The sequence below is a fragment of the Cylas formicarius genome, unplaced genomic scaffold, assembly GCF_029955315.1.
Source record: "Cylas formicarius isolate icCylForm1 unplaced genomic scaffold, icCylForm1.1 PGA_scaffold_2__14_contigs__length_35257938, whole genome shotgun sequence".
Taxonomy (NCBI): Eukaryota; Metazoa; Arthropoda; class Insecta; order Coleoptera; family Brentidae; genus Cylas; species Cylas formicarius.
Window position 1 is genome coordinate 20,312,819 of NW_026844319.1, and position 16,187 is coordinate 20,329,005.

The window sequence follows — 16,187 nt, forward strand, 5'->3', positions numbered from 1 at the left end:
AAATGCAACAGTATATATCGTTTTGACAGATTTTTTTTAAATTATAAACACATTATAAAGTCAGGATGGTTCTGACGGCCAACCACTTGGTTTAAGTCAACAAAGAGTGATTTGACAATAAGGTTTTAAAACTGAAATTTATTTTTTCAAAAATTATTATTCAGTGTTGCAAAATTTTATTATTTTTCATCCTTCAAAAATGTCCAATACAAATCGCGGACGAACGCCACTGGTAAAAGAAAGTTGTGCGCATGAAAATTCGTCTTGATGCACAGAATGTGTTTGCCAAATTCCACAAAGATACCTAGAAATGTTGTTTAGATGACATAAACAAAAATATGTTTTCCAGAAAACTTGCTCTGCGTATTCTCCCCAAATTAAGCTTTAAATTAATATTTTAAAATAAACTTGGCGACATTGATTGGAGAGCAGAACACTTTTTTTAAATTGTGTCATTAGTTATTTTAGGCCGCTTCGATTTTAGTACTACGCGTACATTGGTGGCTGAGATTTCTTGGAATAAGCGACTGTCCATAAAAAAGAGATTATACAAAAATATCTCGCCAATATTTGCTATAAATAATGTCCCTTTATTTTTCATTTTTATTATTGTTATTTAAGCTGTGGTGTCGCGAGTGTGGCCCGAGAATTATGGTAGGTGGATAAAGAAATAATAAAACATTTTCTGAAATTTTTGATCAGTTGTAAGTACGTACAGGATCGCCCGTTTAAGAGAGGCCTTAAAGACCTTATCTCGAAACCTGCGGGCGTTACAAAAAAAAATAAATATAAAAGTTGTTTCCATTAAAACGATCTTTTTTTTAATTTCCTAATCGTCACTTTTTTATATACAGGGTGGTAAAACAAAGTTACATTTTTTTAAATAGAACACCCTACATTTTATTCCATTTTGGAGAGTCATTTTAAAGACAAGTTCAACGATATATATGAGTATGAGTATGAAACTATTCAACAACTAATTCAATATGTATGCCGTTTTAAAGAATACAAGTAGTATATGCTATTTGTAAATGATATATGGCATCTGAGAAGTAATTCGTTTCATTCAGGTAGTGTATTGTCGCGCGAACTCGTTTTTGCACTTCCAAAACTGTTTGCGGTATCTTTGTAAACCAAATCGAGGTCAAATCTGGACTTCTCGCTGGCGAGGAGATGGTAATCTCAAGTTAAAATCTGCTTCTTGTAGTTTTTGCACTGGTGTGAATTTAAATGGCTTATAACTGTTTTTAAACATGTTTGAAGTGTGGTTCGTCTTAGGTCTACATTTAAAGCGGCAAGGCGAGTGGAGGTCTCTGGAGTACTTTCAAAATGCAGAAGAATTCTAGCTCCATATTATCATCCAAAAAAGGTTGACTCCTACTTTTAAACACCAAAATAATGTCATTTGTTCGAAATTGCTGGTATATCATGGCAAATATTTTTTTCCTGGCAATCGCCTATGGGGGAAATTGGCTCTATATTGTATGAAAGCAATAGCCGGATTTTGGTTATTGGCGATGTAACATTCTAATAGGTCAACTTTTTCCTGCTTCGTTTACATAAAACAAAATTATAATACACTGATACCTGTCAAAAAATCAGTAATATTACCACAACAGAGAACTACAAACGGGCAGGTTTCTATATATTTTTATAGACATGTGGTCTTTATTATTAAGAATATGAACATTTTTTAAAAGTTTTTTTTTCCATTTAAGCAGCTTATTTACAAGATTCTTAAATTATGAATGTAAAATGTATTAATTAAGCCAAAACGAAATTGCTATTAAAGTGGCTATTCGAAAATCCAATATACAGGGTGTCTCATATTGAGAAAAGTATCATTTTGCGAAACGTGGCAACACCGCGTATTTTAAGAGAATATTTTAAATTTGATCATTGCCTAAAGAAAAGCATTATTTTCGTAAAAATAATAAATCGAAACAAGTTGAAAAAGTTAATAAGCAAACCAACAATGATGGTTTAAACATAACCCGAATTCGGCATAAGTTCGAAGCGGTGCATCACAGACTATCCAAAAATACAATAAAATGTCGCGTGTTCCATTAAAAAAATGTAAATTTGTTTTACCACCGTGTAACGATTAGGAACTTAAAAAAAAGTTATTTTAATTGAAACAACTTTTGTATTTAATTTTTTTTAACCTCTGCATGTTTCGAGATAAGGTATACGTCTCTCTTAAACGAGCCACCCTGTACATATTAACATACATTTTTTTATTTTAATTTTCCATAGTTCCCACCATGGTATTGTTTGATATTACAAATAAAATTTTCAGCTGCTTGTTATCAGCATGCAAATATTATTTTCTATTTCTCAAGTACAACTTTACTAAAAAATGTTTGCAAAAATTTGCAGAATCCCGCGGTTTTGGTACTCGTGGCGGCTCTCATGTCGGAAGCGGCTGTCGCTTGTCGGGGATCATCGTGCTGTCAAAACCGCGGCAGCTGTAGCCCCTGCGACTCTTGCGAAAATCCCTGCGGCTCGTGCCCTACCACTCCCGCGCCGGCACCTAAAGAATCCCCACCCATAATTGTTAACTCCACCAACGTTAACAACAACAACTTCACGTTACCGACCGTTGTCCACATCGAAAATATCGTCAGGACTCAAAATACCTTAACCATACCGATCAACGTAACCGTAGAGAACACCAACTTGGTTAACGTGAACTCAGAATCTCCAACTCCTAACTGCAACTCAACCACTAGCATTCCAATACCGTATCCGGTACCGATCTTCTTACCAGTACGCACAGGTAAGAAAGTTAACAGTGTAACCGATGTACTATCAGGATACCGATTGTATCTGTGAAGGTCATCCTACTGACTGCGCGATACCTTAATATCTCCAATTATTGCAAAACAAAATCAAAATGTGACATTGTTTACATTTTCCGCTATAAACTTCCCACTAAGATTGAAATATTTTTCTCTCTTTTTAGAAATTAACCAATTTCTTATTCTTCACAAAGGTCGCGCAGTCTTGCAGCCATTTCAAGAACTTGAAAATATTTCAAGTAAAGCTGCTACAACTTATTTTAGATGTTGGTGCATGTGAAAACACGAAAAAATACTCGCTTTAAATCAATATGAATTTACAAATCTAATAGCCTCAACTTCACTACCGTCAAAAACTTACAAATCTGACCATCCGCAGGTCAATGATTTGATAAATAATAAATTTGCTTTTTGCTTTTCTCTTTGTAAATTCGTATTTTTCACATCCGTTTTTATTTGATATTTTTGCTCTATCTGCATCGAAATATAAAGTTTCATTTCTGCTTTGTTTAGATATGGGGCAAAATAGCATTTAAACTTAAATTATCAATTGTTAATAAAAGTTCCCTTGTTGTGGGATCCCTGATTCCCATTATCTATCTATTTATATATCTTCAGATTGGTTAGGCTTAACGTTATTGTTCCACGTTTCTATTAGGTGCCTGTATTCCGTATGAAGGTGGTTTTCTTTGCCTTTCAGAAAAAATGTTGCCCTTTCAAACACAGTTTTTTTTTGGGTGGATATAATTCTCTATTTCCGGTAACGTAATATAATAAGTATCCAAATACAGTGAATTGATTTTGAATGTTGAAAAATGTTTAATCCAAATGTGTTTTCCTATCGATTGAGTAAGATTTGTATGATTTGTTCATAGATATAAGAAAACGACCAATTGCTTTTGAATGGGATTATCCAAGGATGGTCATTAACATACAATGCAACAAAATTATTAAAATAAGTTTCGGAATTTAAATTCAGGTAAAATTGTGGTCCGTGTTAAAAAATAATTTTATACCTACCTGTGTTTAATATTCTTTGGTTTGGTATACTACTTAGTTTAAGTTTATTAGTAATCATTCTTATTTCGTGTGTAATACAGCGTGTGTTCAATCGTGTGCGAATTATGCAAAATATACGCGAGTCTAGTGTATCTCAAGAGGTGCTCCCGCCCAAATGTGGAAAACACTATTCTATTGCGACTAAGGAAGTTATAAACAACGTTTATTTCACTCTCATTGAACGTGGTGCCAGCAACCAAGCATCTTTAGAAGAAACGGCCATATTGACGAAAATTCCAACATCAACTCCATGGAAAATTGTGAACAATCCCGTTTCAGCTAGGAAAAAAAGAAGCGATGATGACATTTTCTCGAGTATAGATGAAAGTGAGTAAAATTTACCAGTTATACGAGGAACAAAGAGTGCCTAAATTAGATATCTTAATTAGGAGGCTTGAAAAAGATGAAACCGGTGTTAAATGTGGCAGAACTACCTTATGGAAGTGTATTCAACACATGGATTTTAGATTCAAAAAAATTGACAAAAGGCAAGTTTTAATGGATTCTTTTAGAATTCGGATATGGCGACGGGAATATCTAGAAAAAAATAGGATTTACACAGAACAACAAATTCCAATTATTTACTTGGATGAAACCTGGTTCGACACTTATGATACCCTGGAAAAGGGTTGGGTTGACTCAACTAATAAGTGTAAAACAAACGCGCCATCAAAATGAGGTAAAAGAATAACTATTTTGCATGCTGGCTCTAAAGATGGTTGGTTGGATTCCAAATGGACTTTCTCTGTCTGCGATATATATTAAAGATTCTTCTCTGGATTACCATGAAGACACCATCGCTGATTTATTTGAAAGTTGGTTTGAAAACAAACTAGCAATTAATTGAGGTTCTACAAAACTTGAAAAAAAAATCTAGGCATATAGTTTAAAAGCTTCCACCTTACCACTGTATATTTAATCCCATTGAACATGTTTGGCGCCAACTGAAATCTGCCATTCGTCGTAATAATGTTTTCCCCGTGTCAACTCCAATGCCCTCAAACTTATAGAAACTGAAGTTTTTAACATCCCTCCACAAAGTTGGGAAAATTCTGTTAAACATATAGAAAAACTAGAACAATTGTATATCCATATTGCAAATAATATAGAACAAATAATAATAAGAACAGGCGATGATAGCGATAGTAATACTGATATATTATATGAATAATTTTATTTTAAGTAATTTAAGTAGGTAATAAAAATAATTTGTAGTTTTGGTTATAAATAAATAAATATTGTTTAGTATCTTTCCTAACAAAACCCCAAATAATTAAATTCTAAGCAAAGTACGGACCTGTACGGCCATATTTCATTCTTACAGCTTGCCCGGATCTTCCCTTACTTCGTATCAGTTAGTCACTTTCTTATATCTATGAACAGACTTTACCCCATCATAAGGCTTTGCCATTTCATCAACTACGGTATTCTTTTTATGTTTAAGGATGCTGCAATGTGATACATCCTTGCGTACCATACGGATGTCCCTGGTTAGGTCAGACCCAGTGCGGAAGTACCTGCAGGAGTCGCTTCATGTTCCAACCTATCGATCCGTGTCAAGGAGCGTGTTCTAGGCTGGAACGCTCGTACCAATCGTGGTGTCTAGGTCCGAATTTTTGTCGTCAGTTACCCGTAGACTGTTCCACTTGCCCAGAAAATTTCTACAGCGACTATTCCACGTTCGCCAGATGCGGAGGCTGCTTCAGGCCCGATTTGCTCGGAAGCAACATGGTTCCAAGCGCTACCGAGGTCGCTGTTTGGCCGAATCTGATCCAGTTACTAGGTGGAGCCTCGGATAAGAACGCCAAAGTTCAATCGACGGAATAGCCTGTTTTCCACTTCTCTTAGATATGACGAACGGCGGTTCCGAATCGAAGCTATTTATTAATATTGCACTTGTATGTGCAGTCACGAACGAAGCAGCGCTTTCTTCTTTTTTTAATTAATTAGGGTCTCCCGAAATTTGTCACGTAAAACGTAACGAAATGAATCGTATGTAATCCGTCTACGGCGTTTTGCAACTTGCAATCAAATGAAACTTTTCGACGATAAAAATATCGATCCTAAGTTTTAAAAAATACGATGGTCGGCTCGACTTTGACGATATATGCATTAACATATTGTACTGATCTTGTGAATAAACTACCTATATGCATATGTATTGGTTATTACTTCAGTAAAATTTATTGGCAGAGAAAGCGATTTTCATCATCCATGTTTTTTCTATTTTTTTTTGATAAAGATAATTCACATTATTCACCATTTTTACGATCTTATTACAAACACAACGAAAATTTACTTGTTCGAAGTTTTGGATGATTTAAGTTGTTGACTATTTATTTGTTTTTCTTTTATTGATTATTTAAATACCTTAATATCTGAAACTTGCTTCTTTCTTCTAATTACAATTTTTTCTTGGTATTTTTTGACTAAAATTCAAATAAAACACTTAATACAGTATTAAACTTCAAGTTTCAACGAGGAAGATTAAGAATGCTTTCATTGAAAACGAAAATAGATAGAAAAATAAAATATTACTATTGCAAAAACTAGACTTCTCCTATAAATTCTTCTTCACTAAACTTTTGATAGAAAGCCATCTTTGGTTCCAAATCTCTTTGTTAAAGAGTTTGAACCCTCTGTACGTGATATGAACATAACTGTTGTTGTTTTGCTACAGCTGCAATTTTCCTGGTACTTGTCTCCGGACCTCCAGCTAAACATGCTAAGCTGAGGAAATCTACGATTAGGATACGCTTGTGTATAAAAACGACAAGATTCAACAGAATTTCCGTTGGCACACGCGTACATAAAATGCATATCTGCCATTTCCGCATTATTGAATTAAAACTCCTATTATTGAACAATTTCATGATTAGGTAATGAATTTGTGATTCAATTGGTTGTATTTTGTATTCAAACTAACTGAGCAATGTCAAATAAACCTATAATAAGAAACACCTTAAGAAGTAACACAAATTCAATAGTTTTTTTATCTCATTAAGAGTTAGATTTGTTTTTATTTGTAAACGGTAAGTATTTCGCAAAATTTCAAGAGACAAAAGTCTCCAAATAAAATACAAAATTAAACAAATGTTGTTGCATTAATTTTTCCCTAAATAAGAAGAATAGGAGGGGTCAAATTCAATGCCCTCCACATATAAAAAAAAATAAAAAAATATGCAGAAAGTGTGTTATTATAATAATAATACGTCCGTCATATTTTATTATTTTATTTATTTTCGTTTTTCAGATAAAAAAATAAAAACATTTTTTTGCCTCCGTATTTGTAGCGCGATGTGTCCTTTATGGTTGGCGTTTATATAATAAAATTTAATTTTAACAAGAAATTACCCCCTTATTTGTTTTTGATAAATGTTCTATATATAAAAATACTTTATTAATACTATCTTTACCTACTAGTCTGGCAAAGTAAAAAAAAAATCGTCGACAAAAGAAAACGAGTAGGCTCTCGCGAAACTTTTTGAGTTTGTGTTTTGTTTCTGTTTGGTTCAATAAGTGGGAAACCGGTATTAAACTGTTATGAAGTGTAAAAGGTGGAATTTGATTTCCTCCAAAATAAAGTGCATCAAACATTCCAATAATGTACGAAAAGCTGTTTTGTCTAAAATTTTGCTTAGTCCAACATGGTCCACAGCAATTCTACTACCCATCAAAATAAATGTGCGGTTTTGGCTTGTGCACAGGGAGCGAAATATTTGGAGAAATTGTTGGGGAAAAATTGTGCCGAAACTGATTGCAAAATTAAACTATTTGGGTCGTAAACAAAACGAAAAACAATAGGTAAATTTTATACGAGTGCGTATTTTACATTGTACTTTAAACCAATACAACGTGCTTGGATTCTCTTGTGAATACAAATGACTCCAGCGAAGTAGTTTATAAATTTCACGCGACGATACTCGTCCATTCAGTATGCCACAAAACTACTTATAACTATAATGAAGGTAAGAGTGTTTTTTAATGTTGTATTTATTTGAAAATTAAACTGGCTGCCGTGATACATCATCAATCGGGTTGGTGCACACTTGCCGAATTCAAAACTAACCTGTTAACTTGGGAACACCCTTTCTATAATTTTTAATCTTTTCATCTTATTCATATCGATTGCTATTAACACACGTAAGCAAATTACGGTATATAGGATCATTTAAAAAACACTCCAAATTTAAATCTAATTCTGCTTTTTAGATTAAATTCTTGTCATTTCAGATGTTACATTTTCCTGAATCAATTTATTTTTGATAAAACTTTATTCGTTTTTCGCCTTTATCATTGTCTTTCACGTTATGACAGGAATATTTCTTCAATAGCGGCAGCTTTCAAATTGTTTTTAATAAAGTACTATTAGTAGCAATATTATCAAAACCATACAAGCAGGTAAAGTCTGTTCATAGATATAACAAAGTGACTAACTGATACGAATTAAGGAAAGACCCGTGCAAGAATGAAATATGGCCGAACAGGTCCGTACTTTGCTTAGAATTTAATTATTTAGGGTTTTGTTAGGATAGATTCTAAACAATATTTATTTATTTATGTATGTATTTATGTTTAAATCTAAAATAAAATTACAAATTATTTTTATTACCTACTTAAATTGCTTAAAATTATTCACATAATATATCAGTATCACTATCGCTACCATTGCCTGTTCAAATTATTATTTGTAATAATTCTATAAGTTTAAAGACATTGGAGTTAACACGGAGAAAAATATTGTTACGACGAATGGCAGATTTCTGTTGGTGCCAAACATGTTCAATGGGATTAAATATACAGTGGTAAGGTGGAAGCCTTAACACTGTATGCCCTAGATATTTTGCGTAACTATCACAGACGTATTCCTTTTGTAGGTTCAAGCTTTGTAGAACCTCAATTAATTGCTTTTTGGTATAATCTTCGTGAACATAAATGTCGTTTTTATACATGTAGTTTTGGATTATGGCTTTTGTGTCACATGAGGAAGGGGTTTTAGTCAACTGTCTACTGTGATAACTTGCATTGTCCATTACACTGACGCTATTAGGAGGAATGTCTGGAACTAATTTGTTTTTAAACGAACTTTAAAATAAATCAGCGGTGGTATCTTCATGGTAATCCAGAGAAGAATCTTTAATATTTTTCGCAGACAGAGATATTCCATTTGGAATCCAACCATCTTTAGAGCCAGCATGCAAAATAGTTATTCTTTTACCTCTTTTTGATGGCGCGTTTGTTTTACACTTATCAGTTGAGTCAACCCAACCCTTTTCAGGGGTATCATAAGTGTCGGACCAGGTTTCATCCAAGTAAGTAATTGGCCTTTGTTGTTCTCTGTGAATCCTAATTTTTTCTAGATATTCCAGTCGCCATTTCCGAATTCTAAAAGATTCCATTAAAACTTGCCTTTTGTCAATTTTTTTAAATGTAAAACCCATGTGCTGAATACACTTCCATAAGGTAGTTCTGCCACATTTAACACCGGTTTCAAGCCTCCTAATTAAGATATCTAATATAGGCACGCTTTGTTCCTCGTATAACTGATAAATTTTACGCCGTATTATATCTTGATCACTTTCATCTACACTCGAGAAAATGTCAGCATCGCTTCTTTTATTTTTTATTCACAATTTTCCATACAGTTGATGTTGGAATTTTCGTCAATGTGGCCGTTTCTTCTAAAGATGCTTGCTTGCTGGCACCACGTTCAATGAGAGAGTCAAGTAAACATTGTTTATAACTTCCTTAGTCTTAATAGAATAGTGTTTTCTACATTTGGGTGGGAGCATCTCCTGAGATACACTAGACTCGCACATATTTTGCATAATTCGCACACGATTCAACACACGCTGTATTACATACGAAATAAAAATGACTACTAATAAACTTAAACTAAGTAGTATACGAAACCAAAGAATATTAAACACAGGTAGGTATAAAATTATTTTCTATTACGCACCACAATTTTACCTGAATTTAAATTCCCAAACTTTAGGTAATAAGCTGGTTGCATTGTATGTTAATGACCACCCTTGGATAATCCCATTCAAAAGCAATTGGTCACTTTCTTATATCTATGAACAGACCATACAAATGTTAACTTCATTTTTAATCATTAGTATTTTGAAAATGGTACAACAATTTATATCTGTTTATATCTGAATTTGCGTGCTGATAAAAAAAATTAATGTCACAGAGTTACTTTTTGTTCTGAAAGTAGTTGCTTAGTTTTGTTTAGACATTCTGTGATAACCTTGACCTAACTGTACTGAATTTAGCAAGGTTAAAATTGACGGTGTTACAAGACAGTGCAGGTTTCAACCTAGCCGTTAGGATAGTGAAAACTGAGTCACAGGAGGCTATTATATTTTCGTAGAGAAGGAAATGATCTTCGCGTGGCTTTAAATTTCAAATATGAACCTGCACTTTGCGCCATTTTCTTTCTAAACATCGATCTCCAAACACTTCACTCGGTTTTTCGTTGAACATTTAACGAGATCTGTGCATATTTTCATAAATTACTGCCGAAAAAAGTTGGTTTATAGTGGAGGTGTTATTGTTTGAAAATGATATATTATAAAACCGCAAAATACAGTAAAATTGGTGCACCTAAGCGGCTATGAAATTTTCGTACAAACGAGAATAATCTTCCGCGCGTGCCTTAAAATTTCATAGAAAAACAGGCACTTTGCGCCATTTTCTCCTAAGCAGCAATCTCCACACAGTTACTCATTTTTTCCTGAAAATTTATTTTCATCTGGGCAAATTTTACGAAAATATTGCCAAAAAAATGCTCCATCCGAGGTTAAAACTGTCAACGGCCATGTTAATTGTTGAAAGCCGAAAGATCATATTGGTTCAAAGCGTCTTAGAGGAGTGTATGAAATGTTTTAAGTTTCTTTTCCCGCTTAGCGTATACCGCGTATATACGTAATAAATAACTGCAAATGTTAAGCAGAAAATGTCGATAATAGAGTAGAAAAAAGGGACAATAGAGATTTGAACATTTTACTGCATGTGGAGGAAAGCAAAATGGTTATTACGAGGATCCTTCAACCAGCTGGAAATAAACATCAAAACAGTTTTGCGCCCATTAAAAAAACACAAATATTTTTCCTATAGATAAGAAAAGTACCAAGAGCTTCGGGAAAGCGATGAAAAAGGAAAAGTAGCATTTTGTTTTGAACTAACGGAAAAAGCAAATAATGGTATGGATTTTTCAAAAAAATATTTGTTTTACTGATGGATGTACATTCACACTAAACAGCGTACTGTCGGTATTGGAGCCAACAATCCTCAAGAAATAAATGTTATGGTGGGAATTTGCGGACATCATATTATTAGCTATTTTTTATGGACTATAACCTTATGGCAGAAACCTATTTGGATTTATTACAAAATCAAATTAAACCTGCACTAGAAGGAGTTGTTCGAGAAGATCAGGAGCTCTGGTACCAGATGTATGGTTAGGAAGTATTTGGGAAGCCCTTTTAACGGGAATATTATTGGCCCAAGGTGCCGAATCCATTGGCCACCCAGGTCTCTGAACGACTTCTTAATGTGAGGTCAAAATGTTAAATTTCAAAATCTTAACCAGTTACAAAACGCTATTTCCTTAGACTGTGACAGGATTTCACAACACCAACTAAGCAATGTTAGAAATGAATTTTATGATGTGATTTTACCGTTAATGGAGGGTTGTTTGGGCATTTATTTAAAAAATGTTTATATATAAGAAACGACGTGATTTGAAATTTATAGTTGTTCCTTGTTCCTGTTGCTTAAAACGTTCTTTAAATGAAACTCATTCCAAGAATGGTTTGAGGTTTGATCCTAAGAAAGACATAATAATGACACTTAGTTTATATTGAATGTGTAAAACCAAATGTGCATATCTTTATCGTAAACCAACCTTTATTTGATATGTCATTGTCCGGTTTGACGTCGTCAAGTTTTGGATATAACGTCACGGAACATATTTGCTGGTGTTTGTTGTATTGACCTGTATTGAACTGAAGATTGGCTTATTAAAATTCCATAATCATACCGGGCCCTTCAAAAAGTTATATTACAACTTTGCTGTACAATGTACAAGGGAGCCAATATTTGGGCACCTAAAAATTTCCGTTAGGCAATGCATCACACGGTACATGTATTATGTGCTTTGGTGTAAGGCTCACGACAAGCGACAACCAAAGTACTATTTGATTGGTTCAATTTTTAGAAGTCTCAACATCGCCTACTCCATATCTTTCTTATATTAAAATTGTCGTTAAATCGTGTCATATTTGTTATAATTAACTTTAAAACCTTCGTGCCTTATACAAATTAAGTCAGAATGCTTTATTTAGGAATTTGCAACGTTTTCTTTTGTGTCATCCACTGTTCGGCAGGATATCAAATATTTAAAATCCTTTACCAATCAAACAAAAAAAATGTTTTCCACCAATAATATTAAGCTCAAATCGAGCGTTTCGACGTAAATACCAACGACACTCGTCGTGGTACAATAAACGAGCAGAATATCGACGAAAGCATAAACATGTAAATTTAATGAGCCTGGTCGGGAGATTTTATGTTAGGTGATGTGTAATGGCGCGATCACGAAGCGAAATAACAACAATAAGAACCCGGAATGTGTTTGTTTTGCTGGATAATTATTTCGACATAAGTGAAGAGCGTAGCACATACGAGGACCGCTCAAATTATTATTATATTATTATTAAGATCGTTCATTGATACGCTGCAGGTGGCATTGATATTTTCGCAGAGAAGAATGATTTTCCGCAGATACATTTCATTTACTAACCTGCACTTTGTGCCATTTTCTTTCTAAAACTTGACGACCTGTCAGCGACCATGTTGATTGTTGAATGCCGCAGGGTTGTTGGTTAAAAAGGATATTTTAAATCTCGCGCATGCACCTGTTGAATAGACTTTCCCAAAAATGTCTTCGTAGTTGTTTCATAAGTTTATTATCGGCATAGACAGGGCCTCTATATTTCTAGTGCCTATATGCATAAACTATATCCAGCTCTACCAAACAGATTCTCTCCATATTCAATATGTGCATGCACGAGTGAAAAACCAAAGAGACCGACAAGTCCGATAATAGCGCATTTTACTACAATAGGTAAACATTTTGACCTATCAGAAGGCATCAGATGCTTTCAGACTTTTGAAATTTAGAAATTGGACGTCATATTTAATTGTCTAGCTGTTTAGCGTGTTTAATAACGAGCGACGATCAACAGAGCGTCAATTCTCATAGATAAGCTACACCTATGGTGACATCGCACAGCTTGAAGATTTCCAACGGTAGAACGTGACTGAACCACACATTGCATTGCATTGCATTGCATCGATTATATCACCAGTTGATGTCGGCTGTCGGCTTATACTGATTTTATGAATGAATTGTCGTGTTTCCAATTTTACGGTATTTACATTCCCTGTTTTAAGCGTCGTCTTTCATGTTGAAACTTAAGTTTATAATGCGTGGGTATATAGGAATTGTCCCATTACGTTTACGAAAATGTTGTGGCGCCTGGGCTGCCCAGTGAAAACATAAAAAATATATGAATCACTCTTTCTTCATACTGCGTGACGGGAACTGAATACAAATCCCCTTTTTTAAATGTTACTTCAATATAAAACCTTTTTTAGAATATAATATAATTTTTGTATTTCGCTACACTGCCTAAATTATTTCTTAAGTATCTAATGCAGCAAGTAGTACAAGTTTAAATTTGACGTGGTCTCCAGATTCACCATTTTATTAAAACACTTAATGCCGACAATTCATGGGTTTTGGTTACTTGAGATTTGTTGAACTACGTTTGATTTACCTATTGTAATAATTGTGTTATTTTGTTTTGTGAAAGAATGTAAATCGATGATGGTAATTTCAGTAAAGCTTAAAGATACAAAACAATTTCTGCATGAGATTTTTTAGTGCTAACTAAAAAACTTTCCTAGATAGTTTTGTTTTTTACACAAAATTGTAAAATTTGTGATTTGGTTGCATTTAATATCCATTATCACCACACCATTCGCTCATAATTGAAACGCACTCGATTGCGGCTTATATGACTTCTGATTTGGACTTTTTTGTTACAATTATATTTGAATCGTTAATGTAATTTGCTGGTGGCCCTGTTGCTCCCAATTTGGTAGTTAAATCACTTAAATATTAAATATTACATATACATCAACGCAGGTGCTTCTGACACCCTCTATCACCGTAATTATTATAACCATTTATGAAGAGTTCTTCAAAATCTGACATTCTGGAGCTGTGGAACTCCCTTGTTTCTTGATCAGCAAATTCGATCCAGAAGTCAACGATTGAAAAATTCTTTAAAACCTAGGGCGGTCGTTTACAGATCATCTTAAGCGTTCTTCTGGCGTGCAGTTTGGCGGCAGCCGAAATACCACCCCCTCAGTCACCGAGAGCTTTCAATCCGAGCCCACAACTGTTTCGGTTTTCGCAACCCCAACAACTCAGTAGTTCATTGGCGGTAGATCTCCCTCCCAAAGTTACGATCGAGCAACTCATCCGCCTCACCGAGCAACTGCAAGGTTCAAAATTAAAGCTACCGAGCACCTCTTACGGAACACCTCCGCGAACAAGCTACGGGGTACCCAGCAAGCAAATATCGACGTATCCTTCCCAATATAGACCACCAGCAACCGAACTCGTTCCAAACAAGCAAATATTGCCGGTCCACAACATACCTGGCACGCTCAACAGCCAACAACCCCAATCTCAGTATGGACCACCTCAAAATAGGCCTTCGAATCAGTACGGATTGCCAAACAACAAAAATTTGGAAACTTTTGATAAAGTACAAAACAACCCTGGACAAGGGAACCTTTTGAATGGATTTACCACCCAACACTTACCCATTCAAGGACCCGCCGATTTTTATTCCGACTTTGGGGGTTTGGGCCAGTTACAGTCGAACCCGCAACAAATCGCGAGCCAACCTGGTCAAAATTATATTCCACCTACGACAGCTAGAACTCCGTATTTCGCTACCCAGGCTCCGTTGCCCATTTCCACCGTCGCATCATCCGTTCCCGATGGTGGAAACGACAACCAGGTGAGTATAAATCAGCTTCAAAAATTCAACGACAAAAACGTTATTTTTTAATAGGCTACGGAATCTACAGATGCAGACGGTATCGATGATCCAAACGTATCGGTAGCTACAGCGGTCGCAGGAGGTAGCGGATTGTTTTACGTTCAGCAGCCTGACGGTCGGCTGCAGAGGGTGGTCTTCCAGAAGACAAAAGATATTAACAGCAAACCAGAGGAATATACGGCCAATTATTACTTTCAAAATATCCACGCGTTACCGAATACCGTCTACAGTCCACTTATAACTTTGGGACGAAAATAATGTACACCATTAGTTTGTAGTTAATAAAAAGTTCACTTATTTTTGTTCGAGCAATCAATCGATGTGACTTAGCGATGCTGTAAAACTTTTTGATTAATAAAAGCGAATGGATTCAGGGAACGAAAGAGAAAGAACATTAACAAATGAACTGGTTTGTATGGTGTGTAGGTACTAACGAACCGTATCTAATCATTCGTTCACCTGCGCAAGCGTTTACTAGGCAGTACATCAAAAGAGAATTTCGAGCTATTTGTTCAGTCTGTTTCAGTCTGTGCGTATGTAAGGTGGTACGGAATGTTATTCGTTGAATTTTTAATTTAGATTTAGCTCCTAGAAGAACTGGTGTTTCGAAACAGTAAACACATTGGAATCTCAGAGACTAAAAGAATTATAGAGTTGATCAACTTTTTCGTCGATTTTACCGACTCTTTATTTCATTGTAGTTTCCGACATTTCAATGATAGTATATACACAATACGACTCAGTAACTAGTCACAAAATTACGAAAATGACGTTATATATGACGTCAGCAAGACGTTAATTTAACCTACTAATATCTTTACATCAATTAGTGTCGTCAATTTTTATCATTCAAGTCTCGGCTTTTTTACGTCAACTTGAATTGTCAACTTTTGTCATTTAAGTGACGTCAATTTAAAGTCATTGGTCATTGGTCATTACTGCCGAAATATATATCGATTTTTAAATTGCTTTTTTCTTTTTGGTAGTAAGTAGTAAGCAAAGTGAGTAAAGTAAATGAAATTACATAGAACGTCTTTTGCAGTTGCAGAAAATTGAGAATTGTTAATGCATAAATCATTTTATAAAATGGTGGGCATAATAAAATTGCAGCTATCGGAAACCGCGTCAAAAATATAAGGTATTAAACACAGAGCAGAAAAACATTCGGTATAGACCA

At 34.7% G+C, this 16,187-nt stretch overlaps 2 protein-coding genes across 3 annotated transcripts; both read left to right on the forward strand.

Moving 5' to 3' along the window:
* The first annotated feature begins 625 nt into the window (after positions 1–625).
* Positions 626–6,001, forward strand: LOC132698407 (uncharacterized). The gene is made up of 3 exons (XM_060664446.1): positions 626–654; positions 2,380–2,779; positions 5,305–6,001. The coding sequence occupies exons 1-3, from the start codon at positions 652–654 to the stop codon at positions 5,685–5,687; spliced, it is 786 nt and encodes a 261-aa protein (XP_060520429.1). The 5' UTR covers positions 626–651; the 3' UTR covers positions 5,688–6,001.
* A 1,710-nt stretch (positions 6,002–7,711) lies between these two features.
* On the forward strand, positions 7,712–15,970 carry LOC132698567 (uncharacterized). 2 transcript variants are annotated; one of them, XM_060664743.1, is made up of 3 exons: positions 7,712–7,828; positions 14,249–14,968; positions 15,023–15,969. In XM_060664743.1, the coding sequence occupies exons 1-3, from the start codon at positions 7,823–7,825 to the stop codon at positions 15,266–15,268; spliced, it is 972 nt and encodes a 323-aa protein (XP_060520726.1). In that variant the 5' UTR covers positions 7,712–7,822; the 3' UTR covers positions 15,269–15,969. The 2 variants fall into 2 exon arrangements, with proteins under 2 accessions (XP_060520726.1, XP_060520724.1); XM_060664741.1 differs by having other exon boundaries at positions 7,809–7,828; positions 14,234–14,968; positions 15,023–15,970.
* Positions 15,971–16,187: the final 217 nt, after the last annotated feature.